We start from the raw sequence: 19,587 nt of genomic DNA, 5'->3' as shown, positions 1-19,587 counted from the left end.
GTACCTTCTCCTACCCACAGCCGAAATTTCACACAATTGATTCTTACAAGGAACACACACAGATCTTTGGAAATCGATACCAATGGTATGACATTAACACACTCCCAACATCTCAGAGCAGCATCAGTACAGAAGTGCTGCACGGAGTTATTGGTTAGAATGGGAAGATTATTAGGTTATCAGCCATTCCCAGGATGACCTCATCCACCTGAACATTTTAACACAGGAGTCAGCAACTTTCTCTGTAAAGAACCAGATCACAAGGATTGTGGGCCACAGACCCCCTGTCCCAACTACTCAGCCCTGTCACTGTGGTCCAAAAGCAGCTGCAGACAATGTGCAATCAAAGCCATATGGGTTTGTCTTGTAATACAATTTTAATTTACAAAAAGAGGCAGGCTGGATTTGGTGCTTTGCTGACCCATGTTCTAACAGACTATCTATCTATCTATCTATCTGTCTATATATATATATATATATATATATATATATATATATATTTTAAACATTTTATTTATTTTTTGACAGAGGGGAATGGAGGAAAAAAGAAAGAAACATCAATGTGTGGTTGCCTCTTGCACACCCCCTATTGGGCATCTGGCCCACAACCCAGACATGTGTCCTGACTGGGAATCAAACCGGTGACCCTTCGGTTTGCAGGTTGGCACTCAATCCACTGACCCATACCAGCCAGGGCACACTATCTGTATTTTGAATATCTATTTGCATTTGTGAACACGGCTTCAATAGATTGAACTAACATTTAACGGGTGACAAATAAAGAATAACGAATGACATGGTAAAAGACAGATAAGGATTTAATGACAAATATTCCATATTGGTTTGCTTGAACACCAGAATGCTGTCCAGGGAACCATCATTAAATAAAACAACCTGAAAATAAGGCAAATCTCACATACACAAGCACACACACACACACACACACACACACACACACACACACACACAAAACCTGTTACTTTCAGGGTCATTAAATTATTCACTATTTTAACAAACAGCTGTAAAATAACATTACAGTGAAGGAAAGTGTGCACAAATTTCAGAAACACAGTTCAGATTGTCTATGAACACAGGTCCCTAATTTGTACTTTTTCACATATGTACAGCCTCTTGATCTCGAAGAGACCACATGGCTCAAGGGGTTAACTTGTCATCTTCTCCTCCCCACTGGGAGCTCAAGAGTTAAGCAAGCCACCGAACCTATTTAATCTGCTCCAGATTTTGCTCAGGAAAGGGCAGCCTGCACTTGACCAAACTCCCAGGAAACAAATGATGCACTTGTCTCCACCTTCATGAATGGGTTGGTAGGAGTCTTCAGATGAACATTGTAAGGGTGAACCACAGTTAACAGGGATTGCTTGAGAAATACTATCCTAAAACTAAATACAAGAAACGCAGATATGTTCCCTGAAGAATTGTGAGAAAAATGGAATCACATTTTAGATGCACCGTAAGGGCGGGTGTGGATGGTTGGTCTGTTTCCTTCCGCACAGAGGTTTGCTCAGGGAGGGGATACTGAAGTAGAAGCTGACTCTGATCCACCCTAACAGGAAGATCCAGAGAGGTCAATGAACTCCAGAGATTTCCACTACCTCTAAATTACTTTCCATTGCTTCAGTCTCCCCTCCCTGTTGAACCCTTTCTCAAAAGCTGCTAATATGTAATGTACTTGATGCAGATGAGACTGTGCAATAGTCGAACCATGGCAGCAAAAGGCCAACTAATCCATCAAGTGGATGGTCAACCCATGAAGAATCAAAAGTTCAATGACATTTCATAGGCACAGACTTGAAAGAACTTAAAACAGCTGGAAGAGGTAGATGTGCATGGAAAAAAAAAACCCAAAGGAATAAGATTACCTACAAAAGGGCTATATTATTTTCACGTGAGTCTCATACACTTCGTATTCAGACTATAAAATTCAGAATAAAGAATGGACACTTGCTTTGCTCATTACTCTCAACTAAAAGAAAATTAAAAAAAAATTAGTGTCTTCCAAAACTACCTCTATTTTGAAAATCTATTTGCATTTCTGAATAACAATAGTCTGATTAAGAGGGCAAGATTAACAAGCATTATACAAGCCCACAATTTTCAGGATTTTTAAAGTGTTTTTTATAATGACAAAAACATGCTTTCCTACAGCCCCCAAAGAGGTCCTTTGCTAGACTACAGCGGATCAAGTATAAATTACTGGCATCCCCATAAAATTTGCTAAATTGTAAAAACAATCTTGTAGTTGTCTTTTTTCCCTTCACATGTGCCCAACAGTTTATGAAGATGCTTCCATGAAAAGCACAGGGTAACAATCACTAGTGAATAAAACAGGCTGCTTTCCACAACTCTAACGTCTAAAGGCTCGCCCAGGTGAGGGATTTCAGCACAGGTAACTGAAATCTACACACAAGAGTCGTCTAACTACAGCCACCTAATAGAAATGTAACATACCTAGGACACCCTAACTATGTGACAAAGACCAGCTTTGTCAACAAGGACATCTTTGGCCCTTCTAGACTAGCCTTAAAATTTCCATCAAGCATACAAATTTTCAGTGTCCTTGGTTTATTATATAAATCACAACAGGTAAGTCATCCTAGCAGCCGAGCTGGAGAGCACAAAAGGTGAGACCACACCTACCCACGCCATCGCAGCCTCTCCTCAGAACAGCATTCAGCACTCCTGTCCCCAGGCCTTCCCTAAGACAAGGGTCATAATACTGATCTGCCTCACAAAGATGTGAGAAACAACTAACAATCGTTAAAAAGCATAAAGCACTTTACAAATATAAAAGTGCTAGTTTGGCATTTCCAGAACCAGAAAACATTCATTGCTTGTGCTATTTGGCAATTCTGCATGTACACCTCTCCCTGCTTGTGCCCTTCTTGTATAAAGCCTGGAGCTTTCTACCGTGCCTCCCTGTGTAGGAAAAACAAGTTTCTACTCAGACCAGAGCCCAAATCAATAGGGGTGGAGGTGGGGCTTCCATGATTTCCCCCATGCTATGGAGGAGGAGGGGTGCAAGACACAACACAAAGGCAAATGAGACCAAGGAGACTTGTACCCCAGCATGCGAACTCCACTTCCCTGTGTTTCTCACATAAGGCCAGCAAAACTCTTGAGCTGGCTGACCTTTGTAGCAGGTCACTGTGTCAACTGTTGACGGTCTGGGGTTCACCTGAAATGAGGATCCAGCTGACCTGGGGAAGGGAAAGTCACACAGAGCTGGGATTGTTCCATTTCCCTGCACATAAAAGATCACAAGTGAGACCTGAAGGAAACATGGAGCCCAGCACACACCTGACACCGGGGGCCAGGGTCTGCTAACTCACACGGACCACCTTGCCCCAGCATGAAGCTAGAACATTTCAGAGGACGTAGCAATGAGCCAGGGGTGGGGCCAGGGCATCCTAGATCTGACAACCAGTTGTGAATGAATCTCTGAGTTTTACCTTTGAAATGAGGGTGTGTAGCTTTTCTGCCCAGTATCCCCTGGACACCTCAAAATAGCAGCTAACTGTGGCTCAGAGAAATGAAGAGCATACACTATATCATCCCTTACAGGACTGGCTAGGTTCCTCTACTTTTCGTAGGACTAGAGCTGATGTTGGAGGGGTGAGGAGGGAGGACAGGGCAAACGGTGGCTGAACACCTGGCGGGACCAGGATAGAATTATCCACACTGGCTTTTCATTGTACCCTGTAACCCTCACTCTAACCACGCCCTCTCCCCTGATTCCCACAGGCCATCACAGCCCAACCCACTCTATTCCCGCCATCCTATTCCTGCCCCTGCCGCCTAACTCCCCTTCTTCAAGGTCCTCAAAGTGCCCACTCTGCTCCTACAGCGTGTTTGAGAAGTCAGCATGCTCAAGCACATCTCCCAAACATTTCTTCGTTGGGGAGGAGGCAGGCAAAAATGTAATACCCCAAAGAACGCCTCTTAATCAACCCTCCCTTTCAGGACTCCCTAACACCAATAGGTTCCCAGTCGCTCTCAGATTGTCCCTCCCGCCCCTTCCCATTTCTTTCTGTAGGGTCTGTCCCCAGGACATCTGGGCCCCAAATGCTCCCAAGAAGATCAGCCTCCCTCAGGCCCAGCCCTAGCACAGGTGAAGTTTCTGGTGCTGCGCGAGGTGTGTTTTGTAGCGGAAGCCCTTGCCACAGCCCGCGCACTTGTGCGGCTTGTTGCCGGTGTGGATGCGGCGGTGGCGGATCAGGTGCGAGCTCTGGATGAAGCTCTTGCCACACTCGATGCACGTGTAGGGTTTCTCGCCCGTGTGCGTGCGCTGGTGCTGCGTCAGCGTGGAGAAGTCACTGAAGCGCTTCTCGCACTGACTACAGCGAAAGGGCTTCTCGCCGGTGTGCACGCGCAGGTGGTTGACCAGGTGCGAGTTGCGGCCGAAGCCTTTGCCACACTCCCGGCACACGTAGGGCCGCTCGCCCGAGTGCGTGCGCTTGTGCGTGAAGAGATGCGAGCTGACGCTGAAGGTCTCGCCACACTCAGAGCACATGTAGGGCTTCTCGCCTGTGTGCACGCGCTGGTGCTTCACCAGGTCCGAGCGCCAGCTAAAGCGCTTGCCACACTCGCCGCAGCCGTGCGGCTTCTCGCCCGTGTGGATGCGCTGGTGGTTGGCGAGGTGCGAGCGGCGCACGAAGCCCTTGCCGCACTCGCCGCAGGCGAACGGCCGCAGCGCAGCGGGTCCCGCACCGCTGGCCGCGGCGTGCGCGCGCCGGTGGCTCAGCAGGTGCGAGCTGAGGCTGAAGGCCTCGCCGCACTCGGGGCACGGGTAGGGCTTCTCGCCGGTGTGCAGCCGCCGGTGCTTGAGCAGGTCCGCACGCCAGCTGAAGCTCTTGCCACAGTCGGCACACAGGTTGGGCCGCTCACCCGTGTGCAAGCGCAAGTGGTTGGTCAGGTAGGTGTTGCGGCTGAAGCCCTTGCCGCACTCTCCGCAGCGGAAAGGCTTCTCGCGCGGGGGCCGGGCCAGCGCAGGCCCCGCCCCGAAGCCCCCGGCCACGCCCACCACCGCGCCGCACTCGCCCGTCAGGCCAAAGGGTTCCAGGCTGGCTGCTGCGGCTGCCTCTGCCAGGCTGTGGATGCGCTGGTGCTGCAGGAAGGCGGCACCCGGGCTGAAGCTCTCTCCACAGTCGGGGCAGATGGTGGGCGAATCCATGATGCTAGCCATCAGGCTGTCCAGCTCCCCGAGGTCCATTGCCATAGGGTGGTGGAGACGTCGGAAGCGGCGGTGGGCCGGCTTGTCACCTCGGTGCCGACTTCCCAGGGAGAGGTGCCGCCTCCAGGGGAGCACGGGCCGGGGTGGCTGCTCCTCTTCCTCCTCCAGCCGGTTTTCGAAGGCGCTCTCCTCCTCCTCTTCCTGGGGACTCCGGGATATGCTCTCGGACACAGACAGTCCTGGGAACACAGCCACTTCAGCTACACCAGACCGGTCATTCTCTTCCTCGCAGAGAGCAACCCCTTCTTCCTCACTCAGCAGCCCCTCTGCAACAGCAAAAGGTGACAATGGGAGTGACTATACCTGGAGGTCAAAAAGTAAACCCGAGAAGTGTGGGCCACGGTGTAATTAATCCCCTCCCCGGGGTACTCTCAACCTCACTCTCCAAGATCCCTGAGATTCCACCTGGTGTCTCCTGGGGAAGAAAGGCTTAAAAGAGAGTATGCTCTGAAACCTGGACAAAGGTCAAGCACCTGCTCCCTGGGCTCACCAGTTCTTGGTAGCTGCCTCTGGGCCCGGGGCCCCATCCACTTTCCCCAAGGCTTCATGCATTAGAGCCACCTGAAGGCTTGACAGTCTGCTTGAAGTGGTCAAGTCCGGACTAGGTGGGACCTCGGAAGAGCTGTGCTCACTGTAAGAGTGACCCATGACTTTCAGGGGCCTGGCCTCAAAAGGTAAGACCACTCCAAGTCAACCACAAGAAAAGACCACCTGGCCTACCCAGGCCCCAGACTGATTTTTAAATCTGTGACTGGTCATTCTGTAATAGCTTAAGGTGGAACAATACACCAAACACAGCCCCAGCTTCAGAGCCTTACTATGTAAGAAGGGCGAGGAAGATGTGAGCACGGGGCCTGGAGCTAGTGAGCCCAGCTTAAGAGGCTGATCCAGCACACACATCTGTCTCTGGCTGCTTATGCCCAAGCAGAGGGCCTTGCAGAAAGGCCCTGGAAATAAAAAAGCACGTGCTTGTGTGCATGGCTGGGGCCCGGGATGGGTTAGTTACAGGGTGAAGAATGTAATCTCCCAGTCCAGGGTGTAAGGTGTTTCAGCTCATTTCTGTCCCCGAGGCATGCACAGAGCAGGGTAAAGTACGGAAAGCCCAAGACAGCACTGAACACGGATGGGGTCCCAGCATGCACTGTTCCCAGGTCAGGAATAGCAAGAGCCGTTGGGCACCCAGAATTAGTCACATGAACCTGGACTGGTCTCTCACCACTGAGTCTGCTTATCTGCCAAAAGATGAAAACAATAATTGTAAACATCTGAATACTTTGCTCGGTATTGTGCCTCGTAAGCCTTTACGTGCAGCCATTCACCTAACTCTCCCAATAGCCCAATAAGGTAGGTTCTGATATCATCTGTGCTGCCTCCTGTGCTGTTCCAAGTATTGATCTATTGCAGTGTTCCGTGTAGTGTAAAATGCTATGCCAGTAAGCACTCTGTTCACCCGTTTACCAGAACAGCCCACCTCACACTGGATGGAAGAAAAGGGTGTTTCTCAGGCTTAAGATGGTACAGGTTCAGCTCACTAGTCTCCTCTGGAGAGCTCCCTCACAAGAATGCTGCCCCAGTGGCAACTGTGGAGGAGCTAGAAAAAAGTAAGTGGGGTGACTTCCCTGGAAACTCCCCGTCTCCTCACCTGCACACATGTCAGGCACCAGTTCCCGCTCCTCGGAGTCCTCTCTCGGAGCTTCACCCTGTGGGTCGGGGCCCATTTCCTGCTCTGGGTGGCCGCCTCTCCTGTCCGCATCCTGTGCACGAGAACCCATTTCTCTCTCTTCTGGGTCCCCTTCCCTGTCCTCAGAGTTCTCAAAATCGGAGCCCATCCCTGTGTCTTCTGAATCCAGGCCTTCACACACGCCCTGTTTGTCTTCTTGTTCCATCCGAGAGGAACGGGGCAAGGGAGGTGACCCGGAATCCCTGCTCCAGACAAAACACACAGATAAAGGTCACGTCAGATTGGCCTTATTCCCTCACCATGTCCACCTTTGAATTCCGGAGGCATAGTCCAATAAAATGTAGAGTTCCAAGATTCAGATGGTAAATCTCTGCTCCCCCTCATGTTTTAAGGTTAATACTTCTGAGCGCAAAGGAGGCTGGTCTGGGTGCCAGAGGAACAGGGGGGTCAACCTGAGGCTATAGGCCAACTCTGGCTGGACCACACTCTGATCTGTTTCCACCTGTTTAGTGAATGATTCTATTGACGTGGCTTTGTAGCTTTAACCAAGGGGTAACAATGGTATCCCCATGTTACAGCTGAGAAAGTGATGCTGAAAAAGAAGACCCACTAGCCCAAGGCTGACATGTAAGCAGTACAGTGGGGTTCAAACCGATTCCGCTGCCTCAAAGTTCCACACGTTCCCTACTCTTATTAAAGCTTGCCTTTAAGTCTGCACAATTTGTATTGACCAATTACACCTCAGTAAAGCCGGGGTGGGAGGGGGCCTTGCCATCCTCAAGTCCACGACAATCTTGTGAGGATTCTAGCTAACGATAAGTGGGACCATAAGGAGTCAGAGAAAAAGCACACTCAGGACACAAGGATGACAGAAGCAATGGCATACGAACTGCTGATCTAAGACCATGTCACCAGCAGCAGAACCAGCCGGGCTTTGTGATGAGGACCAAGCTTTCATAGGTCTGTGGGAGGTGGATGGAAGGGATGCAGGAACCCTCTCTATTAGAAGCCGTCCCATTACGTAGTTCGCCTTATAACACGTATACTTTAGTTGTCGAGAGCCCTTAACAAAGCACACGCCTGGCGTCATCGGTGACCCCTCTACAGAACGGGCCGACATGGGAACTGTAGGGAGAAAATGACCTCAGATTCCTAAATCTTTTGTAGACGTCAGTTTACATTTCAAATTTAAAGGGCCCCCTGCCAAGACTGAGCTGAGCGATGGAGCCAAAAATAATTTGCGTCTGCCATCCATCACTCCCACAGCTTGGCTCACAGCAGTGGAGCAGTTTATAGGTCAAGGATCTTGGATTAAGACTTAGAAGTGTCCAGCTCTCTGCCTCAGCAGCCCCCACACAGAACTTACAAGAACATGGCTAAGCAAGACACCCCTTCCTTAGCCGGGAGCTTTTCCTGCCTCCACTGGGGACCTCCCCGAGGCAGCCCCAGCTCTCCAGAGACTCACAGTGGAGGGCAGGAGCCATTCTGGCTGGGCCAGCCTCACTCTGGGGCCCAAGGAAAGGCCACGAAAGTCTCACTGTTCCAGCATCTTCCTCAGTGCAAGGTGGACAATGCTTCCCAACCCTCCTCATGGGTGCAGGTCAGAGGGGAAATATTGTGGAGAGGAATGGATCCTCCTGCGTTTTACACATGTGGAATAAACATGTGATTTCTCATTTTAATGAGGAGTACACACATTCTTTTTCTTTTTAAGTCCTGATACCATTCCAGTGTACCTCAAAGACACACCGGCACCACCCTAATTTTGGCTGACTTATCACCCTAAAGAGCATTGTATATCCTTTCTCAGAGATGCCCCACTCCCTAGATCAGAGGGAAAACCCAAGCCCTTCTCTTAAACAGCACAGGAAAATAGTCAGTCAACAGTGTCCTGGGATGCAGCGGAGTTCCTTTAGAATACCTTCTGTTTAAAATGCCAGGCTTCTGCCCTGGCTGGTGTGGCTCAATGGATTGAATGCTGGCTTGCAAAACAAAGGGTTGACGGTTCAATTCCCAGTCAGGGCACATGCCTGGGTTGCAGGCTACATCCCCAGTAGGGGGCGTATGAGAAGTAACCACACATAGATTAAAAAAAAAAAAAAAGCCAGGCTTCAAACACTCAGGATTAGGCTCTAGAAAACCCCATTAAAGTCATAAACCTTTTATGAGTTCTATCCCACAAAGGACTATTAACCCCAAACCACTTCTACCCATCACGCTCTTGCCCCGTGCATTCCCTGAGTCTGCATTTATGATACACCCAAAGGTGAGGGGTGGAGGGAGAAGAGTGAGGTTTTCAAACATGTTTTAAGACCTGTTGGTTTGCTAGTGGCTAAAAGCAGCAGAGGGGTGGGGGAAAAGCTAAGGGGGGCCTAATTAATGGTTTCTGCCCATCTAAGACCAGCAAGAAGAACTTTACATCAGTAAAGGAGTCAAATACGTGTCTCACCAGAAACTCACACAACCAAAATGGCAGATAAGGGGCCCAGAATGGAACTGAAGTGGCTGCAGCTCTCTGTCCTGCCTGGCGGGGCTTCGGGGTCCACCCTGGGAAACAGGGAATCTTCAGGTTCAGCTCTAAGCCCGTTCGAGAGGGTAAGAGCACCTTCTTAGAAAGTACTTCAGATGCAGAAACAGAGTGAGAGGACTTTCTGATTTATGCTTTCTTGGGAACTGAGACATAATTCATACCAGAGATACTAAATAAAGAAACATGGTTTTTCTGGATTTAAAGGGCCAGCAGGGAGAAAGGAAGAATCTGAGTCTCCCACTTAGGGCGGGCACATTCAAGTTCATGGTGCTGCCACACTTGGGACGGGGGAGGGTCCGAGCTCCCAAAGGGAGCCCATCTATGGCCTCACTCACGCCGGGACAGGCAGCGTCAGGTTTGCTCTGAAAAGAAGGGGAAGTTCCTGTCACCAGAGAGACACCCCTTGTACAACCTCCACTCAAATTTATTCTCAAATGCATTACATCCGTGCAAGACTGGAAATCTGTACACCCCACAATGCAGAGTCAGTTCCACTCACACCATTTCACCTCCGGGTTCTGGGCAGCTGTCAGGTAACGAACAAGGCTACGTAGAAGTAAGGAAAGGCAGTCACCATGTAGTATGAGATGGAAACTGGTTGGTTTAAAATTAGTCTCACTGAGTTTATTAGTATATGCACACTAGCATATGTATTTGTACGTGTACACACAGACTCAGAGAGGAAAACCAGCAGATGATTAAAATGTTCATCAAACATCTCTTGGTCACTTCTAGGAGCTTTGCATCATTTCATCTTAACAATTCCCCAAAGAGGCGGGATATTTTTTCAATTTCAGAGATGAGGAAACAGGCACAGAAGGTTCGTGGGTAGCTCAAGGTCACCCAATCTTAAGTAGCAGGGCAGGGACCCAGACAGACCCCGGTGCTCCAGCGCCCGCATTCTTGCCCAGAAGATGGTGTGCTGTTCGGGGCGGCTTTCCCGTTTTTGTGAACATCTATGTATTCTTCAATAAAGATGTATTGTAAATCAGCCAACGTTTTAGCCTGACAAAACGCATGAAAGGAAAACCTACGATTCTTCTACAAGCAACAAAAAGGAAGACAAGGACGAGACAGGATGACCTCAGTTTAGATGACTTAATTTCAGAAACGTTATCTAGACACTGTGCCTGCCAGTCAACAGATAGCTAAGCACATTTTGTCCCAACTCCTCTCCCATTCATTCTCAAAATAAAAACTAGCAACATGTTTTCCTAAGCAAGGCCAGGGTTGGATAATGAGTGGGCGGCAGGGCCTTGTGACGGCCTTGTGGCTAGACTGGCTTGGTTCAAATCCTCTGCTCTCCGCCAGCTACTTCCCTCTGTGCAAGTTGCTGAGCCTTGCTAAACCTCAGAGTCGGCACCCATACAGACAAGTATGCTGCCACCAACCACATAAGATTGCTGTAAAAGCAGCCGGCAGGTAGTGGAGACATGGTAATTGGTAGTTATGAAACTTAAGCCAACCTCTTGATTTAAGAAATCACACACACACACACACACACACACACCCCTCTCCTAAACTGAGGGTCACAGCTATATTCACCAAGCATGGCCTTTGGCCAGTACAAGCAGAGCTTCCTCTGGCCTGGCTGCCAAAGACTCTATTAATGAGTAACCCACCTTGTGGACACAAGGGCCAGGCAGAGGCTAGCTTCTCGGGGCACTGGGGTGAAGGAAAACAGGCTCAGCTCCATATGGCTTGGACATGCTGATAACCCCTCCTGTACACAGGAAGTATACACCTACAGCTTAATGAGGTGGATGGTTCAACAAACCCAACTTTTACCCTCCGCAAGGGAGCTCTTCTCCCCAGTCAGAAGGGACAGAAGTGTAAGGGGAAAAACAACAGGGGTCATGGTGGGAGCAGTCAGGTAGACAAGATTAATTCTGCATCAACCTCTGAATTAGTGGCCATAGACGATGGCCCTGGGTTTAGGCCAGCACAGCCACTGTGCTGCGTGACTTTGAATCCGTCCCCTCTGAGCTTCCTCTGCTCAGTGAGGAGGTTGGGTCCGAGTGTATCTGGGTCCTCTTCTGGTTTGTCAGAGGACAGGCAGGTCAGTTCATCCAGGGAGACCACTGTCAGCAGCGGCTCACTCACTCAGCGGCACTTACTCAGCAGCACGCTGTTAGCTCCCCAAACACCCACCACCACCACCACCACCACTGCCGCCAAACCTTTCCCTTGGATGCAGGTCATTTTGGGGTAGGATCAGCCAGCTCTGCCAAGACTGCTCAAATCCTAGCTTTCAGAACTTGCAATATTTTCATGTCCCTTCCTCCCACCCCACAGTCCCCAACTCAAAGAAAAAAAAAAAGGTAATGTTTATTACCCTGTAAAGCCACTAGGAAAATGCTTAAGTGCATTCTAGACAACTCGACCCCATTTGAAAGACTGATCAGATCAATTTGAAGATCCTGCTACAGAGTGGAAGTAAACGCGATAAGGCGTGAGGGAAAGAAGGACGGGGAGGGAAAGGGGTGGGGGAGAGGAAGCGAAGCCAGCAGCAGAGTGGGTACTGGGGTGTAACCGGGAGTTTGGTGGCGCATTCTCCCAATGGCCTCTCTAAGGTTCCCTGAAAAGTCTGGGCCTTCCCAACAGCAAGAGCCCCCATCACTTCATGGATATGGATTTGATCTCATTTTCTGCAAAGGGGTTGGGGCAGAGAGCACACACCTCTCCCCCACCTTCCTAAAAGAGAAACCACCGGCTGGGTTTCCTGGTGGTACGGGATCCCACACTGTCACGCTACCTTCCGACTGGGGTGCTGCTGCGGCCAGTCGCCCACTTGAACAACCAGGGCAGCTGACCCAGGACTAGAGCAGGTGTCTCTCATGTGCCTCCGATAATTCAGTGAGGGTCACCCACCCCGTTTTACATGTGAAGAAAACTGAGGCTCTGCAAGGTGAGCTCCAGGTGACACAGTTCCCAGATACAGTCAGGACTCACACCGGCATTTCTGGGCTCCCTGCCACCCCATTTCCTATTCCTCCGGCTCCTCGGGGCGGAAGGGGCAGGGCACCTCACAGGAGGAGGACAGGAGCAACCACCTGGCAGACCTGCCTGAGGAGCTGTGAGAGGAGGGAGCCTGTGCCCTGAGTGAAAACCTCTCCCACCCACCCCCTACCCTCTTCCCCTCCAGCCCCGGAGGTGCGGAGGAGGTGCAGGGGAGTCATTTGCCAAGGCCACTGCCAGGTGGCCTCCAGCCAGGCCTGTGGTGGGGCTTTCATGTCAGGGGAAGGAAGCGGTCAGACGGCTGGCCTGGAGCAGCTCCCTCTCCGCCTCCTTGGGCTGCAGCTCCTTTCCTGTTCCCCTGTCCCCTTGCTGGTCCCGCCTTACCTCCCCCCCACACCCGCCCGCTGCCGCAGGCCCAGGCTGCCTGCTTACTTCCCACGCCCCCTGTGCACCACGTTCTCCCAAGGGAGGGTTTCTATAGCGGAGGCCAGGCCGGGCCGCCGCACTGGGTAGACGACTGGAAAACAATTTCAGTCTGTGATTCCAAAGGCTGAACTCATGACCACAACCAGGGGCTAACCAGGGATTCCAGGGGGTTAATCATTGGTCAGTCTTCAGCACCAAATGGGTAAACAGTCAACCTGCCTCTCAGGGCATAAGGCCATCAGGGTCCTCCGGCCCCACTCTGACCAGAAAGAGCCCTGAGGGCAAAGAAAGCCACCTCGCCTCTAGGTGAGAGGAGAAGGTGTCTGCATCCCAGGGGACAGCTCACCTCCTCAGTCCTGCACCCACACTGTCCAACCCAGCCGTCACCTCAAGTAGCAGACGGCTGCGTGAGGTGAACGTGAATTTCAGACAGAGAAAGTGAAAAGATTTTTTGCAGCTAAGGAATAACCACTTGCCAGACAGAAGCAGCTAAAATGATGTGGTCCCCTCCTCGCAGTTACTACGTTTTCACCTGGGGAGGAAAGCCCAAGTGGAAAAAAGACAAAGGATCAAAAGGAAGGCAACTGAGAAATCAGCTTCCGACCCCATTGGCCAGAGCTAGTCTGAGGCGCCTCTAATCTCAGTGGTCAAGAATAGCTCAGTGTCCTTGGGGTCGGGCATTTCCTGTCTGTTGGTTGGGCTGGAGCCCCTCGGTGTGGCCATAGGGCCTTGGCTTGTCACAGCTGCCAAGCAAGCCTTCGCCACCACCCCACTCCTCCCGCACAAAGTAAGATTTGTCGCAACGCAGGGAAGAGTCTAAGAACCTCTCAAGTTAGACCATCTGCCCTCAGGTGAGAAGGCGCAAGGCTAGCAGGGTGTCCGGCCTGCGGCCTGCGGGGCGCACGCAGGCCTGGATGGCTGTGAATGTGGCCCAACACACAATTTTAAATTGAGTTAAAACATCATGAGTTTTTTTGTAATAACATCGTGCAATGTATTTAATGTGTGGCCCAAAACAACTCTTCTTCTTCCAGTGTGGCCCAGAGGCCAAAAGGCTGGACACCCCTGAAGGTTTTCATGCAGGCATTCACTCATCCACATTTTACACTTCACTGATTAGGACATTCCACCCGATGCACAGAGAATCCCCGTGTTCCTGATTCCCATCTACCCCCCCCCCGCCCCCCACCCAGCCAATCCCACCCCGCCCCGGCCTCAGAGCACCACCACTACCTGTATACACCCTCGGCTTCTTCCTTTATCTATCACCGGGCAGGTCTCGGAAGAATGATCTTTAGATACTCCCTCAGCATGTTCAAAAGCTCAACGTTTGCATTTCATGGAATCAGAGACTCCCCCTTCAGACAGGAAACTGAGGCTCAGAGCGGGAGAGCAACCAGGTCAAGAGACTGACAGGCAGTTTGCTAGAAGAGTTGTAGCCAGAATCTCATTTTTCTGATGGCCACTCCAATGATCTTTCAATTCCTTTAAAATCAAACACCACTGCAGAAACAGCCAGCCAGAGGAATCTGGGCCACATACTTGTTTGTTTTTGTTCACGCTATTTGTTGAGGGTTCTCCAGAGAAATGGAACCAATAGTTGGTGTACGTAGAAAGTTATTATAAGAATAATTAACTTGTAGCCCTGGCTGGCGTAGCTCAGTGGATTGAGCGTGGGCTGGGAACCAAAATGTCCCAGGTTCGATTCCCAGCCAGGGTACATTCCTGGATTTCAGGCCAGAACCCCCAGCAACCGCACATTGATGTCTCTCTCTCTCTCTCTCTCTCTCCCTCCCTTTCCCTCTAAAAATAAATAAATAAAATCTTTTAAAAAAAAAGAATAATTAACTTGTGTGATTATGGAGACTGGCAAATCAAAATCTGCGGGGTGGCCCAGCAGACGGCGGAATCAGAGCCGACGCTACCGTTCCAGCCAGAAGGCCTGCTGGAGAATTGCTCTGTGCTCAGGGGAAGCAGCCTTTTTGTTCTATTCAGCATTCAGTGCACTGGGGGAAGCCCACCCACCACTATAGAGGGCATCCTGCTTTACTCAAAATCCCTCAATTTAAATATTAATCTAGTCCAACAACTCTGCCACAGATACACACAGAATAACGTCTGACCAAATATCAGCGTACTGACTGGCCCAGCCAAACTGATGCGTCCAATTAATCATCGCACACACTGTAGCTAAAAAATACGGTCCATGATAATCCCATCATATATCAAAAGGTACACATTAAACATCTTATCTTTCATGAAAGTCTTTATCAGATTGTTGAATGGGGTCTCTGCAGAAGGCAAGCAGGAAAGAATCGAAATCAATCTTAATTAAAGATCTGCACAGACGTGTTTGTGTGGAGGCGCACACCTCCACAGCAGAACGGAACGCCATTTAACAATCCATTTCACGAAGGACAAGAGGAAACAGACTGAGAATACACAGGGTGTGGATGCAGGACCTGGGAGCCGTTCACCAGCAGCTTCGTTCCGAGAGAACCGATGCTGGAATCCCGTGTGTCAGGGTTACCAGATGGGGCCACGTGACCTCAGGAAGTCTTTTCCAACCCAGATAATTCTGCGATCATATTTCCACTGGAATGAACCGTCCTCCAGAGATTGTTCACCACCACAAACAGGGAGAGAGGAGTGTTTGGACCAAACAGTTTCGGGCGTACATTCAATTGCCCCAGTCTGCCACTGCCAATTCGACGGGGAAAACTGCTCTTGTAATTCTCTGCCCAAAATAACTGGCGTTGTGGACGAAGAACGGCCGGCGTGTTCCTGCCCAGTTCATTTCAGCAGTGGGAAAGTGACACCCCTGTGCAGGACCTGCCAGGGTGTCTTCCAACGAAGAGAAAGCAGGAATAAAAATGCAGGGACATCACCTGATACTTCAGTTTTCCTGCCCAGTTAAAATTTAAGCTCCACAGCCAGATTGTCTGCAGCATAAAGTAAAACATTTACAGACACTGCAAAACATCTTTTTAAAAAATACTTGCCCTAGTTTTATTTCTTTAAAAAATAACATTATCAGCAAAACTCAGAACACAGCAAAGTCTAGGAGACACGTGATCCAGTTTCTTCAATGATGACAAAAATGGCAAGACAGAAAGGAGGAAAACCTATGAAGTAAAAAAAACTTGAGATGTGTCAACTAACCTCAGGGCATAGGTCTTCTCTGAATCCGAGTTCAGATGAACTACAAAAATAAATTATGAGGAGACTGGGGAATGGTGAAGACTGGTATTTGATAGTAAGGAATCATTCATTTTTTAAGGTGTTGGTCTTGGGGTTAAGTTTACAAAGAGTGCTTATATCTTTAAGGGGTACATAATGAAGTATTCACAGGTGAAAAGGTACTTCTGGATTTGCTTCATTTGAAACGGCGTCGAGAGTTCGAGGACGAAACGGAATGGGGCCGGGATGCCGACGAAACAAGACGGTTACACACCGGGCCCTGCTGAGGCTGGGGGGATGGCACACACGGCTTAATTCACTACGCTATCTCCTTTCGTACTGGCTAGAAAATTCACTAATAAAAATTTTAATGGAAAACATAGCAAGTTACTTTTTTCCTGAAATTTAAGGTTGATTATACTCACTTAAATTCTGAGCAGACTATAATAAAATGTCAGCGACTTCCACAAACGGGTCAGCCCGCTTTTACTAATTGTGCCAAATCAGAAGTGATCTCAATGCTGAATGGTGGACCTAGAGCCCATGGGAGCTGGGGAGAGGCAACAGGATAAAGGGGCTAAAGAAACTCCAGTCTGGTGCTTTTGAGTCTTTTCTTAAACTTATTTCTATGAGACAGAAGAATAGCTGTTGTATCCAAAGTAGAATCAGAACCCTGTTTCCACTTCCCTCTCCTTTTATATTTCCAAAGAACTCAGAGAAGGGTGCTGCCCAGCCAGTGCTTCTTTATGTCCACCCTTCGTTCAGCAACCACACTCGAGACGGAGAGGAAATAAACTTGGCCGCAGGGCCTGGCCCTGCCGGCTCTGGGGGAGGGGTGCCGTATCCCCAGGAAAGTCAAACCGACGCAAGATGGGGCTGGCCAACAGATGAAGTACACAGAGAACGGGTCATCCCCAGAATGATCTTCTAAGGGGGTGAAAAATGTAAAGGTGTGAGTAAAAAGGAAAATAATATACCACTGACTTTTCAACCTGTGATCTCGACGAGATAAACCCGGGCAGGAACAGTTACTTGACTAGCCCAAACTGAGAACTTTTAAATTTAGCCGGTGTCCCTGTCAGAGAAACTCAGAGGATGCCATACAACTTGACTCACTGCATTACAAAGAGATCAGCTTGAAGATATCATATTCCCACTTTACGTCGGAAACCGAGAGCTCACAGATATTTTCCACCTTAGCCAACGGTGCAGGGTAAGTCTATGATGCACAGAACCAGTCACAGGACACAGCTGCCATCCAGGAAGTGGCCCGTATGTCTCAAGAGGAAAGTTGTAGCATCCAGGGCTCATGGACAGCTTGAACACCATAATTCCCAAGTCAAGTTCAGGCTGTTTGTGTTCCTTATGTGCTTTACACCCAGTTCCTAGCATTTCCTGGGGAGAGCGGCAGTCCTATGCCAGCTTGTAAATAGAATAACAGAATTTCCCAAAGGTGTGGGTTCTTAGCCGAAGAGCCTTCAGAGTCCAGGAACTCCCTGAAACCTTAAGTGAATGTGTCTGATGAGAAGGCCCATAGCTTTCCCTTGGCCTCTGAACAGATTCCTTGCACAAAAACCAAACAAAAACCCTCTTATCGCAGAGGACTCACGATACATCCCTGATCACAGCATTTCAGAAGTCATCCAGAGGGATTTCACAGGAGGGGGGTAAGAGCAATTTCACCACTATCTGCCATGAACCTTTCGCTGGGCTGGGGAAGAAGTGAGACACTGACTGGAAACCCCAAGCCGGGCAGCAGCACAAGATCGGTACATTTCAACAGGAGACGGTGGAGCAAACGCACGCTGCCCGATCCCGTCGGCCGGTCTCATCCAGCAGCACTGTTTTACAGATGAGTCAGGCAACAGCGGCCCGGGCAGGCTAAGGGCAGACAAGAGCCTAAATCCCTGACATCTCAACTTTTGTTCCAATCCCCTTTCTCCTCAACCCAACAGAGCCTACAGTCCTTGGCTAAAACATTCACACTGGCGATCGGGCCCTCCCGGCATCATTAGTTCGCCAGCTTTTCGTTTCCTAATCGTTTGCTATGTGGCAGGTGCACTAAGAGGGAGTTAAGTTGCTCTTCAAGCCTCTAACACACTGCCTCTCGGGGATGTAGCTAATTTAGACAAGTGTGATCCCAGGTTTATGGCTCCATCAGCTGCTTACTTGGGCAGTGAGTCAAAGCACATTAATCAAGCCCTAACCTACTGAGGACACAAAACGCTGTTAGTTAATCCTTCCCTCCTCAAAGGGAAAAAATCAAAATCTGGCCAAAGTCACCTGCTCATTCCTAACAAATCCTCAAAGTGTTAGCAAAGCCGTCCTGCCTACAAATAATGACCCGGAAATGCCCAGAAGAAGAGGAGGATGCTGGGAGTGACACACAGCTGCAATATAAGGAGCTAGGTCCTGTTTCATGGCGAGTAGGAGGTGCACCAGCCATGCTCACCAGCGTGGCCCATTGCTACAGACGGTTTCACAGATTTGTCCTCTTTTCTGTTGCCTCTTTTTCCTCGCGTCTTCATTGCTGCCTGTCCCTTGTGGGGGAGGCAACGCAAAAGTGGGCCACGTGGCAGGCCCACGACAAGCTCCATTTCACCGAAGAGGCTACACCCACAACAATGAGAGAATTTCACTTTTTGTTTTTGTCGAACATTTCTTGACCAGATCCCTTATTTTACAGATAAAGACCACAAGGACTAGAGAAATGCCTTATGTAAATTCACAAAGGTAGGAGTGGGTGGCCAGATTGGGACCAGCCTTCGGGTCATCTGATTCCTTCCAAGTTCAGTCATTCCGGCACCAGACCCTCCCAGCCCGCTCTGCCACATGTATGAGTCGACTGCTCTGGTTATAACCAACAGCATTTCACTGGTTCTACCTTCTTCCTTCCCATTCTTCTTGTTCTCCCCCAGGTGCCTGCTAATTTTTTTTCCTATTGTAATTTTAATTATTTTCCTCTAAAAGTTTATGTAGAAAATGTTCTTTAAACTCAACTTCCTGTGATCTTCTGAATTGGTTTCTGATTTAAGAGGCTTTGGATTATCTACTGTTTGTCTTAGAGAAAACAGACATTTCATTAGCTAAGGGGAAAAAAACAGCTATTTGAATTAGCCTAGGCTTAATGGAGTGTTATGGTAAATATTTAATAATTCCAAGTCCTTGGTACAGCATTTGAAAGAAAAGTCATCGAGAGAGAGAGAGAAAGGGGGAGGAGAGAAAGCCTATGAAACATCAAACTGAGCAATTAGTTCTGGTTATGCCACTTTAAAAGGATTTTTTAAAGAGTTTTTTCCAATCAACCCTGAAACTCTCATTAAAAGCAGAAACCCTTTCTTCTGCAGTATCATTTTTTTAAATGCCCCAAACCAATGATCAAACTGTATTGCGTTTCCCTCTGCAGTGCCCTTTTTGGGCCAAAGGAGTCTTACAGGCCGCTGGGGAAAAGAGGGACCAGTGTCAGTGAGCCCTGCTGAATTCTAACACCATCACCACACACATTCGTGTTCCCGTGAACCGTGCAGGCTTCCCGGGTGTGAGCCGTCTCAGCAGATGGTA

General features: G+C 49.4%; 1 protein-coding gene across 4 annotated transcripts in view; it reads right to left on the bottom strand.

Moving 5' to 3' along the window:
- Positions 1-800: 800 nt before the first annotated feature.
- Positions 801-19,587, bottom strand: part of ZNF697 (zinc finger protein 697) — a 29,110-nt gene continuing 10,323 nt past the window's right edge. The window contains exons 1-3 of one of the 4 annotated variants that reach the window (XM_045816773.1): positions 14,080-15,693; positions 6,894-7,174; positions 801-5,517 (exon numbers count right to left, since the gene is read on the bottom strand). In XM_045816773.1, coding sequence (XP_045672729.1) covers positions 4,121-5,517; positions 6,894-7,137 — 1,641 coding nt within the window. In that variant the 5' untranslated portion in view covers positions 7,138-7,174; positions 14,080-15,693 and the 3' untranslated portion in view covers positions 801-4,120. Of the gene's footprint in view, positions 5,518-6,893; positions 7,175-11,084; positions 12,558-14,079; positions 15,694-19,587 lie in introns of those variants that run through there. The other 3 variants (XM_045816774.1, XM_045816772.1, XM_045816776.1) reach the window with 3 other exon arrangements.

The sequence above is a fragment of the Phyllostomus hastatus genome, unplaced genomic scaffold (assembly GCF_019186645.2).
Source record: "Phyllostomus hastatus isolate PE091 unplaced genomic scaffold, TTU_PhHast_1.1 phas_scaffold_216, whole genome shotgun sequence".
NCBI classification, from domain to species: domain Eukaryota; kingdom Metazoa; phylum Chordata; class Mammalia; order Chiroptera; family Phyllostomidae; genus Phyllostomus; species Phyllostomus hastatus.
Note: the sequence above shows the minus strand (reverse complement) of the source record. Positions and strands in the feature narration are given on the sequence as shown.